The following is a 13,217-nucleotide window of genomic DNA, read 5'->3' on the forward strand; positions in this document are numbered from 1 at the left end:
CCTGTATGTGCTTATGCGACTGGTCGGTTTGAGGCTGAAGTGTCTGTAGTGTGTCTTCTAGGGCGGTGGCGCGGTCCGCTAGTTTTTTATGATCTGCCCTCAGGTGTGTGAGGTCGATGACCACGCTGTCAATTTTGGTGGCCAAGGAGGTGCGGGTTAGGTTCAGTGACTCCTCGAGCCTTTCCATCGCCGCCAGCATGGTGTCCAGTTTGGCCGGCCCGTGCATTCGGTCGTCTAGCCGCCGGGTAGGTGAGTACCGCACAGCGTTTGTGGCCCCCAGGCAGGCGTGCGCTCGGACAGTGGCCTGTGGCGCCCTGCACCTGGCGGGTTGGCGTGGTTGGGCCGGTGCGTGGCGCAGGCTCAGCGCGTGTCGTGCTGCAATGGGTTAAACACTGTGGTGGGTCACGCGGGTCGTCGTGGCACTCCCAAGGCGTGGGTGGTACGGTGGGTGCTTCGTTTCCTGGACCGAGGGTGTTTGCACGGCCCCACCGGCTCCGGCCGACACGTGGGTGTGTTTTATGAAATGCGTCGCTGGTTAGGCCGGCGCTGTCGCATTGGCACGCATCACGGGTCTTCCGTGGCCGTTCAGCCCCGTCGCCGTTGATTTCTAAGCAAAGGAGCAGGGCGTCTGGGCAGGGGCGTGTTTCTGTGGCCGGCGGGTCGGTTCCGCTCTTACCGCCGCTTAGTCGAGTTGGTCAGGGCGACTCCTTCTGGCCTCGTGTGGCTGCACCGCTGGTGTGGCGTCCGAACAGGCAGCACTCAGCTAGCAGATCCTCCGATCGGGCCGGGTCTGGTGTTGTAGCTCGACTCCGCGCTCTCCCCAGCGCCACGAGGCCTTAGCGCGTGTAGGGCGTAGTTTCGGGCCTGCAGCTCCAACCGAAGCCTCGGACTTTCCTGCACGCCTCCCGAGATCGGGAGCGATGTCTGCGGCTGTGGCACCGCGAAACCTCCGGTGTGCCTTGGGTACGCCGATTTTCCCCAAAGTCGGTCAGGAGGTCGACAATGACGTCCGGCGGCAGCGCCAGTGATTTTCCGCCGTCTGCAGGCGGTGATTTGCCGGATAAATGCCCCGGGAAGGCGAGCTTGGCGCGGAGCTTCACTCCAAAGCGGCCATTCCCGTTGCGTGCTACTAGTAGTGACTACTCTTAATGACAAGACAAATTGAAAAGTAATCAAAAAGGTAATTTGACCAGTGACCTACTGTGCTTACTTTGCAGTATTTTAGTGAAACTTCTTCATCCTACAAACTCATACCATATAATGAATAGGATTTTCTCGAGAATTAGCTTGAGTGGTGTAACTTGCTCAACGCGTTAAAATATTATCTCCTATTAGGTGAAATAGTTACACATTACCTGTATGTATTTGTACAAAAGCAGAGACTGGGTTGTCATCTAGGAGCGGTCCCATATAGATTGCATGGAATAGGCACTAACCCATTTCAGTGTTGTTCCCTTTTGTGTAGTGAAATCTTTACTGATTAGAAGAATTATGAACTTTTGTTTACCTGTCTATGTGAGGCTGGTAAAATCGATATTTCTAGATGCCTATCGTGGATATTTCTTTCCACACAAGTGTTTTTCATACTGAGAAAACAATAAAATTCCTGCTGTGCTTTCTATGCTGCTGTGACTGAATATGTTGTGTTTTCTTAAACATTTTTGCAAATTTTAAATCTTGCCTTTCCCCCCCCCCCCCCCTTCCTATTTCAAACACCAGGAGCCTGTCAAGCCTGAGGAAGGGCGGGATATGGCTAACCGGATTAGCGCCTTTGGCTACCTGGAGTGCTCTGCCAAGACACATGACGGCGTGAGAGAGGTGTTTGAGATGGCTACTAGAGCTGCCCTGCAGGCCAAACGTGGGCGCAAGAAGAACACTTGCCAGCTGCTGTAAAGTGGAAGCAGATGAGAAATGAGCCCTTCAGTCTACCAGCTCCTCCTTCCCTCTCTAAAGCGTCCACTCTTTCAGACAGATTCATTTTCTCTCTCCACACGATGGGTGCTTAGGAGAGGCCCGGATGGAGTAAACCACCAAATGAACCTGAGACCAACAGGATGGCAACGACCGATCGTCCGTGCCGATTGATTCCTTTTCCCAAGACCAACTTTTCTGTGTGATTTGGCCAATCGGGATTATTGTTTATGAAGAGAGGAGTCTAATTTGGGGTGTTGTAGGGTTTTTATGTTTTTTTCTTATGATTTTGGAAAATTGTCAACATCCCTCAAGGCTTTTCTTCTCACTGTGGTTGATTTAACCAGGCCTGTTTGTGTTGTTTTTTTGCTTCTTTTTTTAACATAAGATATGAAGAGAGAAATCTTTCTGTATAATTAAAGAGTAACGCGAAGGGGCTTGTCATGTAAAAGTCAACTATCAGGGGAGGGAAGTTGAAAAATGAAATCCAGCTTTCTCTCAACATTTGACAACCACCACACATGCTGTACAAATGGCACCACCAAAGCTGCACCCTTTAAGTCGAAGGGATTAGTTTCCCTTTCTGCCTGCCCCCTGGAGGTGCACTTATTTTAAGCATATGGCCAATTGGTTGGGCAAACACTTCGTGCCTCGGTAATGCCTTCTCTAATACGGGAGACCAAAGGTCTTTTCTTTAGAAGGCAACACTGTGATCTCTGATGATAAGTAACACTTTCATGTTGCCCCTGTTAACATCCCTCTACTGTGTACCTGAATCAATTTATTGAATGTTTGCTGGCTATTCAACAACTTGGTTGGAAAAAGACATTTGCCCATGATAGCTGGGCTGCAGAAACGAGAATATGTTATGTTTATGCTAATAGCCAGCTAGAACCAGCTCTGGGTTTGGGCTACTCTTTCAAGTGTAATGTGCATCTTCAATTTATTGCAGAATGAGAGGGAAATGGGAGGGAGGGGTAATTAGAGAGCAGCCACAAAACATGTCCAAATGCGACCAGACTTTTGAAAGTCTTTTATATACTGTGTACAATGAAAGATTGTAACTTTTCCCTGACTATTTTTCCACTGTAACAAAAAAGTGTTTCTGTCTTTAACAAGTCTATAAATATAGCAGACAATTGACAGGAAATGCTTATTTCTTCATCACATCATGAATCTGTCTTATCAGTGTATTATACGTCAGTCTTTTCTTCGTTCAAACACGTTTTCTCTCAGCGGACTCCAGAGACCTAACTTGCAAACAGTGTGACATGGGCTCTTAGTCCCACAGTACACAAGACATTCAGACCTGTTGGCGGGGTTCCTTAAGAGACCCTAGCTCTGATTCAGTTTTCAGTGTTGTTAACATGGCTGCAGCCTTTTGAATCTGTTCAGAACTTGGACAATCTCAACTGTGTAGCTGACAAGGGCATTCTTACATTTCTGAAGCTACTTAGCTAGTCAGAGAGTGGACTTTTTTTATAGGGGCAGTTTTATGTTGCACACCCTTGTGGAGTGGTTCAATTCAGTGCAGAGCACCTGGGCCGTCCACTATGATTACATTGCAGTAGGTGGCAAAAAGAGGTATATAACTGCTAACTTGGATTTGAACATGCATCAAACCCAACTAGAATAGCCCGTGCAGTAAACTATGGGATATTTTTGAAAGCAGAGTGAAGTAGTACCTAAGTGACTTAAATTATAAACCACTTTCAAGAATGCAGACCACAGTTTGAGACATTGTTGCTTTTGTGGTACTCTTGTTCACCCATCTCATTTTGGAAAAGGAAGCTTGTGGTGGTCTGGATTATTGGGTAATTTGTGCCAAATTAGTTTTCAATTTTCATATAATCCATCTGCCGAGAGGCGTCGAACCCATTGGTGAAATGTAGTTAAAGAAAAAGGAATATGTTTTCAGTTCAGTATGTGTCTTGTAAAGAGATTCAAGCAAGGATAGAAACCTCACCATGCTTTAGGAAGCAGTTTCATCTTGAATCCAGATTGCACGCTGCACTTGAGCAAAAGATTTTCACGCTTTTAACCAAGTTTAGTTTTTTTGCAAACTAAGTAGATTTTTCCTCTTACTCTACCACCTCCTCCGGCCTCAGAAAAAGGGATTAGAAAAACCTCAATCATATTTTTTTTTCGTCAGAAGATGATGCGTTTATTTTCCTGCTGTATAAAATTATTACTACATTATATTTATCTTTTAAAAACGCTGATAGCCTGTAATGGGGCTGATCCTTGTATGAAAAAATGGGGCTACTCCAGATCTGACAATATCATAGCACACATAATGGTAGGGAGGCAACCACTTAATGGTAGAAGTGCAACAGACTGGTTACAACAGCTTATGCAATCTTTCGCCTCCATTTCTTTTGTTATGTTAAGGTATCGGTCATTATACATATATATATATATATTTTTAAGCAAGGCATTAGCACCTCTGATAACAAGGGCATATCTGTTGCTTCTTTTATCTTGTACTCACTGAATGCCATCAGTAAGTGGTTTTTATGTGCTCAGTTTGTACTCACAAGTGTCCTAACGGTGGTCTTTATCTTTCAAATGTACTTGGAAAACAAAAATAATGTAATAAATTTGTAGTAATGTTTAGTACTAAAGGCTGGTGTGTGGCTAACTCAACACTTTCAAAGGTATCTAGCAAAGGCAGACAAAATTGATGTCTTGGTACAGAAGTCAATAGTGGTGTGTTGTCAGCTGTGGGATCATTTCTACAGGCTTTCAAAAAGGAACTGAGCTACCTATTTTATATAACACTAGATTTCACTGTAACTGACTTCACCTCAAAACTTCCCTTATATTGGTCTGTATTCCTACTCTGGTTTTTCCCAATTAGTTCTCTAGGAAGTTTCTGTGCTACAGGCAGGAGCTGAAAAGGCTTTCTCAAAAGACCACTGTTGCTTAAAAAAATATACTACATTAGTCATCTTACCTGTAAGCAGTAGAGCTCTATCACTCACAAATGCCACATCCAGTTCATTTTTTCCATCTGTTGGTCAGGACACCGAAATCTGCAGTGATTTACTATTTTTGTACTGTGCCACAGCCGTCTCCTTCTGTCTCATCTTCCAAAAAGGGGTCTTTCTGATGGATACTTGTAAACAAAGATTCCTCATCTCATGAATTCCCCCAGGTGCCAGAGTTAATCTGAAGATTTTTCTCAGCAATTCCCTAGTGCATTGGTAGGTGCTGTCGTGCAGCACTGTCAGATCTGTCCCACCTCGGAAGTGACATCGGGGGCCACAATGTAACTGCCACCTCCGCAAGTTATCAGTTGCACCTTTCAAGCCTCTTGACAGATCCAGCGCTCACTCCCTCAGTAAATCACCTGACAGAAAATTGTATTTAACTTTTCCAATGTGCAAGGAACATGTTGTAGGAAGCTGGCTCTGTATATATTATACCAAAATGAGGTATAGTGTGCACAGAGTGTGCAGAGGTAAATGTAGATAGCACCTTACTCTGTGGTAGTGTGGGTGAGCAGTAAGCTTTATCAGAGGGTAGTGTTAAGCAGTTGTTGTACACAATCATCAAATGATGTCACACACTCAAAGGCTGAACTCAGACCAATTTTGTTTGTATAAAAATATTAAGTTATTTTATGTTCGAGGCATGTGGGCTCCTGAATTCATATCTGTGCATAGATCGCCGCCTAGTGTTTGGTCCGGATGATTGCACTTTGTTGTCTTGGAAGAGTCTTCGAAGTATCACGAGATAGGTGACTCCTCCCCTGGACTACAGTGCGCATGGGCATCCTCTCCATCCTTAGATTGTTTTTTTCCGCCATTGGGTTCGGAGGCAAACTCCTATACTCCAACTCTGAATCGAAAACAAAACTTTCTAAAGGCCAAAAGGCCTTCACTTTCGACGGTATTGTTCTCATCGGTACCTCTCTACTCGATCCAAACTTCCATCTCGAATCGGTCGTCGACGCGGGCCGTTGGGCCTTTGGCGCCACGAGAGCCGACCGTTGATGGAAAGAAGTCCGTTTAAAAGGTGCCCACAATGCTCCAAGTTCCCACATACTGATAAACACTCAGTATGCAACAAGTGCCTTTCCCCAGACCATAGGGAAGAAACCTGCCCAGCCTGCGCCCAGTTTTGATCCAAAAAAACGATACGAAACCGACGGGCTGCTAGGCAAGAAATGCAGCGACAGGCACCGGAACCGGACAACATCTTTGATGATGACCAGGATCTACAGGGCGCCCCAGACTTGGACCTAGAAATCGTCGAGGACTACTTGGACTCCGACGATGAAATCCCGTCTGGCCAAATCGTGAGTACACTACCCCCGACACCAATTGACCCGTTACCAACGGCTCCGGTCGAGGCATCGCCAAAAGGCCTTAGCCAAGATCATAAAAAACGTTCGCCAGCCCCGCCTTCCGGCTCGGCTCCGAAACGTAACCTTCTGAAACCCCAGGACCCAGTACCATCGTCCCGAAGAGGGTTCCAAAGCCGAAGAAGGTCACCGACCCAAAGGGCGTCGATCCAAAAAAGGCCGCACAGCCGAAGAGCGTCGAGCCAAAGAAGACTGTCGACCCCACAAAGACCGTTGAGCCAAAAACCGTTGAGCCAAAGAAATTGGTCGACCCGAACAAAGGCACACAGCCAAAGGGCGCTGAACTGAAGAAGGTCGCCGACCCGAACAAGCCTGCTGTTCCAAAGACTGTCGACCCGGCCACCTGTGCAGTACCGAAACCAGTCTCAAAGCCAGAAAAACCTGTCAACCCAAAGACAACGGCTCCAAAGACACCAGTCGATCCCAAAAAGAACATCGACTCGGTGAAGGACACTCATCCAAAGAAGCCTACAGAGCACAAAAAACGTATCGCCCCGAAAGTTCCGGTCGACCCGAAAACACTCGTCGACCCAAAAACAGGGCCCGAGCCGAAAAAGTCCAACAAAACTCCAAAAGTCGTCGAAGAACAAAGTGTTACCGACCCGAAAAAGTCTAACACTAAACCCAGGACTGTAGAGGAAGAACTATTCCACCCAGATCCCTCAGACAACCAAGCTAAAATATACATCAATCCAGACACTGGTAAAGTTACCATACTGCATAGGAAAAAAGAGGCCTTTGGACTTGGAACCTGATTCACCTATTCCACTGAAGAAAAAGGACTTTGGGACTTCTCCATCAAGACCCTACAGCCCCTTTCAACCTATCATGCTTACCACACCTTTTGCACCTTCCTCACCTTCTCACCACGGGGACAATGAGGGGGGCTCAGGGTATGAGCCACAGCCTCTATATGATTTCCCACAAGATCCTAACCAAGAGGAACGGAAGAGCCAACAGACCCTTATGACACCCATCCCATCCCTGATGTACCCACTTATCCTACCAAGCCGTCACCTACTGATGACACAGTAGTCTTCAACCAGCTCATAGACAGGGCAGCACAATTCCACAATGTGGACATGCATAGTGACCCTGTGGAGGAAGACTTCCTTTTTGACACATTCACTACTGCAGAAAAAAGTGTCAAAACGCTTCCCATGTTAAAGGGAGTTCTAAAACATGCACCTGACACATTTAAGGACACAGCCAAGGCACGGGTAATCAATCCCAGGATTGAAACAAGCATTGGAAATGCAATAGGTCTCGCATTAGAAACGTTGGAGCTATTGGTTTTGTAAATGACAATTTTGTTTAATGTGTTGGTCTTGAAAATAGCAAAATTAATAACTTTGTCATTTACAATGCCAATACTTTAAACTTTTTCAAATGTGACACCTATAGCATTTGTCCGGGTAAGGCAAATTAGTCAAAACGGAGGCAGCTCAAATACATTATTCAAGCTGTAATGAAAGACAAGCTCTTGGCATTGCTGTGCTCAGGATGGTAAAAATAAAAGAAATCAACAAAACGTTTCCCTTCTCAGCTTTAAACAAGCAAATCCAATGAGAAATCACTTAAAAATGTTCCAGAACTGCCTAAATGAACCTTGCCCAATAATTAATCATACAGAAAAGACATTAAAAATAGAGGGTTTTACATAAATTTCTATTCAGGTATAATGTCCCTAAGACATGAACAAATGATCGATATCATCCTCCGGAAAAGGTGGCAACCCTACGAGATGATTAAACTAGGTTTGTTCCAGGAGTAACAAAGTCAATGAACCGGACAAAAAAAAACACAGCCTAAAAAAGATACGATTCCAATCCAACGCAGTTTACAGCAATATTAGCATGCGGCATCTGCTAGGCACAATTCAAAATCCGTTCTATGATTACTTGAACTAACCCTACAAGTTATCCCTATGTTACAAGTGCTAGAGCGGACAAGCTGCTTTACAATGAAAACGATACAGGAGAAAAGGCTGATGGGTTTGTTATAACTATTAAATGTAGCAACAGTTCATTCACTTTGACGGCTGAGGGTTTAGCATGTTTAACATCACGAGTCTTCCGAGCGTCGCGTTTTTCTTGGCTGACATGTTTTGAGGGGCATTCTACAAGTTTGCTGTGATAAAAGCGCCATCTTAGTGAGGGTACGCAACCCCAGTAACAAGCAATTATAGACAGCAAGAGTTGTTGGCACAAGCTCTACATGCGGGTTTCTGGGACACGCCGAAAAAAAAGAGTACAGCTGTAGAATGGCCATGGGTTCAGAGCTGAGAAGCTGACTCGTCAGACGCTCGTTGATGTAGTGCCCAGGAGCCAGGGGTTGTGTGCTCATTTCAAAGACATCCAACTAGAGGCCAAATGATTCAAACATGAACAAGGTGTGAGTGGGGGGGTCCCTTTGAAGTGAAGCTCTCCGCAGAGCACGGCCTCGCGCCCGTGAAAGAAAGCGGGGATGTAATTAGGGGGGAGGAGAAGTAAGTGAGGCCGAGCCCGCTGGGGGAAACAACAGATGGCTTTGGTGTGGACGCGCTTTGCGCGCCCTTTGAAGTGACTGGTAGCAACTGTATAAATTAAAGCACTATGTGTCTGAATAATATGGGAATCTATGGGCCGATGTTACCTATGGGACAGAGACTGCAGGCTCCTGGCATTCGCTGGAAGGCTTTTGGTATATGCTGTGGACAGTTTATCTGAACGAGTAAACATGGCAGAAGATTGTAACAATTGCATCATTGTGCTAGCTTGTGCCTGGCCTGGCCCTTGATGGTTGCGTGTGACCACGATCCTTTTAAAAAAGTGTATTTACCAATCAAAAATAGTAAATTTAAAACGTGTGGACATGAAGTAGAACTTTTATTTTTAAAGCATATGGGCCAGTAACAAATGCACAACAGGGGCAGAAAAAAAAAAACGCAGCCGCGAAATGAAAGTTAAAAAAAACGCGGCCGCGAAATGAAAGCCTTTGATGCGGATATTTTTGAAGAGCTGCTGGAGGCGATGTGGTCGCGCTTCTTATGTCAATGCGCTTGCGCATTGAGCTTGCTTTTCACAGGCACTGCATGGAATCGCCCGGTGGTTAAGCTCTGGATAAGCCCCTATATTCTCGCAAGCGCATTGACAGGCGAGACCTAAAAAAGTATAGACCAGCTCCTACAGACCCTACTTACATCAAGGGTCAGTTGCCATTAGACTCACTGGTGGTGGCTAACGCACGAAAAAGAGCAAACTCTCAGACAACAGGGGAAGCACCTCCCCCTGACAAAGAGTCAAAAATTCTAGAGGCATCAGGCAAAAGGGTAGCTGCACAAGCCTCCAACTCATGGAGGATTGCTAATACACAAGCCCTACTGGCTCGGTACGACAGGGCGCACTATGATCAGCTTGAAAGCCTTATGCAACACAAGCACAAGCCAATGATCTCATCCAAGAGGGAAAGTTCATATCAAACGCCTCCATCAAATGTGCGCTTGACGCTGCAGACACTGCAGCTAGGTCAATTAATACTAGTGTCCTCCTACGCAGACATGCATGGCTGCGTATTTCCGGATTTAAGAATGAGGTGCAGTCCACAATTCTTAACCAACCTGTTAATCAGGACTTTCTGTTTAGCCCTGCTGTAGATACAATTTTGGACAAAATAAAAAAGGACACAGAAACCGCAAAATCTATGGGTGCATTGCAATTTCTGCAACATAGGGGCTCCTCATACAGAGCAAATACACGAGGGAATGCCTCGCAAACATCTACCTCATACAAAAGTAACACACAAGGTTCCTTCAACAAGAACACAACCAGGGGAGGTTACAGAGGTAACAGTAATAAAGGAAGAGGGCGTGGAGGCAATAACACCAGGGCCTCCACCTCCACTAAACAGTGACTTCATTTCGCTGCCTCCAGACCACTTAACACCAGTCGGAGGCAGACTACAGCAGTTCCTACCTGTCTGGCACGCAATTACCACGGACAGGTGGGTGAGAGAAATTATCCGGTCTGGTTATTGCCTAGAACTCACTTCTACGCCACCAAACATACCACCCAGACATCGTCCTATGTCCTCAGAGCATATCACCCTGCTGCAACAAGAGGTGAAAGGCATGCTGGAAAAGGGGGCCATAGAGCAAGTCCCTTTCCACCAACAAGGGACAGGAGTATACTCTATACTTCCTTATTCCAAAGAAGGACGGTTCCCTCAGACCAATTTTGGACCTCCGACTCCTAAATCAATATATACTGTCGGAGCACTTCCACATGATCACATTACAACAAGTGCTCCCGTTGCTACAGCAAGGAGACTTCCTAGCAACACTGGACCTCAAAGATGCGTACTTTCACATACCCATCCATCCAGCCCACAGAAAATACCTCCGCTTCACAATAGAAGGTCAACACTACCAATTCAAGGTTTTGCCCTTCGGGGTTACCACGGCTCCAAGAGTGTTTACAAAATGCTTAGCGACAGTGGCGGCACATCTCAGGAGGCAACACGTCCATGTGTACCCTTACCTGGACGATTGGCTAATACAAGCAAAATCGTACCAAGAGTGTGCAGCACACACGTCCCAAACAATCCAGTTGCTACACAGCCTAGGCTTTTCAATCAACTACACAAAATCCACCTGCAACCTTCCCACGTACAGCAATACCTGGGAGCCACTATAAACACCTCAGTGGCAAAGGCATATCCAAACACAGCAAGGATAGCCAGCATGCAAATACTCATTCGCAAATTTCTGCCACAACACTCTCTGCCCACTCAAGTCTTCATGCAGCTCATAGGCATGATGGCCTCCTGCATATTCATTGTTCCCCATGCCAGACTACAAATGCGCCCGTTACAGGAATGCCTAGCACGGCAATGGAACCAGGCTCGTGGACAACTAAAAGACCTAGTGTTGGTACACAGTCGCACTCACAACTCTCTGCATTGGTGGAACCCACAAAACGTTTCCAAGGGGCAACTGTCCCAAGAGCCGGTTCCACAACTAGTACTAACAGCGGACGCATCACTGACAGGCTGGGGAGCCCACCTCCTTCAATACACAGTACAAGGGCTCTGGAAAAACAAGCAGAAAAAGCTGCATATCAACCAACTAGAGTTGCTAGCGATATTCCTAGCCCTAAAAGCATTCCAGAAATACTTGTACAGCAAGACGGTGTTGATCCGGACGGACAACATGACTGCAATGTACTATATCCAGAAACAGGGAGGAACACACACTCCACAGCTGTCCCATCTGGCACAAAGCATATGGAAGTGGGCGATTCCCAAAAACATTTTTCTCCTAGCAGAACACCTTCCAGGGAAGGTCAATCAGATTGCCGACCTGCTCAGCAGGCACAGCCAACAACTACACGAATGGGAGATTCACCCCCAAGTTCTCCAGCCATTCTTCAAAGAGTGGGGTCACCCAGAAATAGAACTGTTTGCCACAAAAGAAAACTCCAAATGCCAGTACTTTGCCGCCAGGTTCCCACATCTGTTGTCACAGGGCAATGCGATATGGATGAACTGGTCCGGCAGATTTGCGTACGCTTTTCTCCCAGCACCGCTGATCCCGCTGGTGGCACGCAAACTGCGGCAACACTCACTCACGCTAATCCTAGTTGCTCCCACATGGGCGAGACAACTGTGGTACACAACGTTCCTAGAACTTTCAGTAGTTCCTCATCAACGACTGTCCCTTACACCCCATCTTCTAACTCAGAACCATGGAGAAATCAGACACCCAGATCCCAATCAGATGAACCTAGCGATCTGGCTCCTGAGGTCTTAGAGTTTGGACACCTTAACTTGCCCCCAGACTGCATGAACATCATTAGGGAGGCAAGACGACCAACCACACGAGCGTGCTATGTAGCTAAATGGAAGAGATTTGTTATTTACTGCAACAATAACCAAATCAACCCATTAGACGCTTCCATAGAAAACATTAAATGTTACCTGCTGCATCTACAAAGATGTAACTTAGTATACTCTTCTATACGACTACACCTTGCTGCTATAGCAGCATACCTTCAAAACAGGCAACACCTTTCACTGTTCAAAGTACCAGCAATCAAAGCCTTCATGGAGGGTTTAAAAAGGGTGATCCCCCACCCCCCAAGACATCCCCCTTCCCCAGTCTGGAATCTAAACATCGTGCTTACCAGACTCATGGGACCTCCTTTCGAACCTCTACACTCATGCGAACTACAATTCTTAACGTGGAAGGTTGCATTCTTAGTTGCCATTACCTCACTCAGAAGAGTGAGCGAATTACAAGCACTAACAATTCAAGAACCTTTCATGCAGGTACATTCTAACAGGGTGGTCCTTAGAACCAACCCTAAGTTCATGCCTAAAGTTGTATCCAATTTCCATATCAATCAAGCAATTGAACTACCAGTATTCTTTCAAAATCCACAGTCCGTAGCTGAGAGAGCCCTACACACACTAGATGTAAGAAGAGTTCTACTTTATTATGTGGACAGAACTAAGTCATTTACAAAGACAAAACAACTATTTGTTGCTTTTGCACCACAACACAAAAGAAATCCCATTTCAAAGTCAGGAATAGCCATATGGATAGTTAAATGCATTCAAATATGTTATCTAAAAGCTAAATGCACTTTAACCGTCCCCCCTAGAGCACACTCTACACGGAAAATGGGGGCATCCATGGCTTTCCTAGGGAATATTCCTCTTGAAGACATCTGTAAGGCAGCCACATGGTCAACCATACACACTTTCACCAAACGCTACTGTGTAGATGTGCAAGCAAAACAGCACGCTGCTGTAGGCCAGGCTGTCCTCAAAACTCTTTTCCAAACTGCTGCAGCTGGCATAGGTGACCACCGCTAGAGGAGATACTGCTATTCAGTCTATGCACAGATATGAATTCAGCAGCCCACATGCCTCGAACGGAATATGCTACTTACCAGAA

The 13,217-nt window shown here is 46.0% G+C and overlaps 1 protein-coding gene across 1 annotated transcript in view; it reads left to right on the forward strand.

The window, feature by feature from the left end:
- The window catches only part of LOC144785820 (transforming protein RhoA-like), an 84,327-nt gene extending 79,797 nt beyond the window's left edge, over positions 1 to 4,530 (forward strand). Inside the window, exon 5 of the mRNA XM_078664663.1 lies at positions 1,720 to 4,530. Within this exon, the coding sequence (XP_078520789.1) occupies positions 1,720 to 1,893 (174 nt within the window). The 3' untranslated portion in view covers positions 1,894 to 4,530. The remainder of the gene's footprint in view (positions 1 to 1,719) is intronic.
- The last annotated feature ends 8,687 nt before the right edge of the window (positions 4,531 to 13,217 follow it).

This window comes from Lissotriton helveticus, chromosome 10 (genome assembly GCF_964261635.1).
Source record: "Lissotriton helveticus chromosome 10, aLisHel1.1, whole genome shotgun sequence".
NCBI lineage: Eukaryota > Metazoa > Chordata > Amphibia > Caudata > Salamandridae > Lissotriton > Lissotriton helveticus.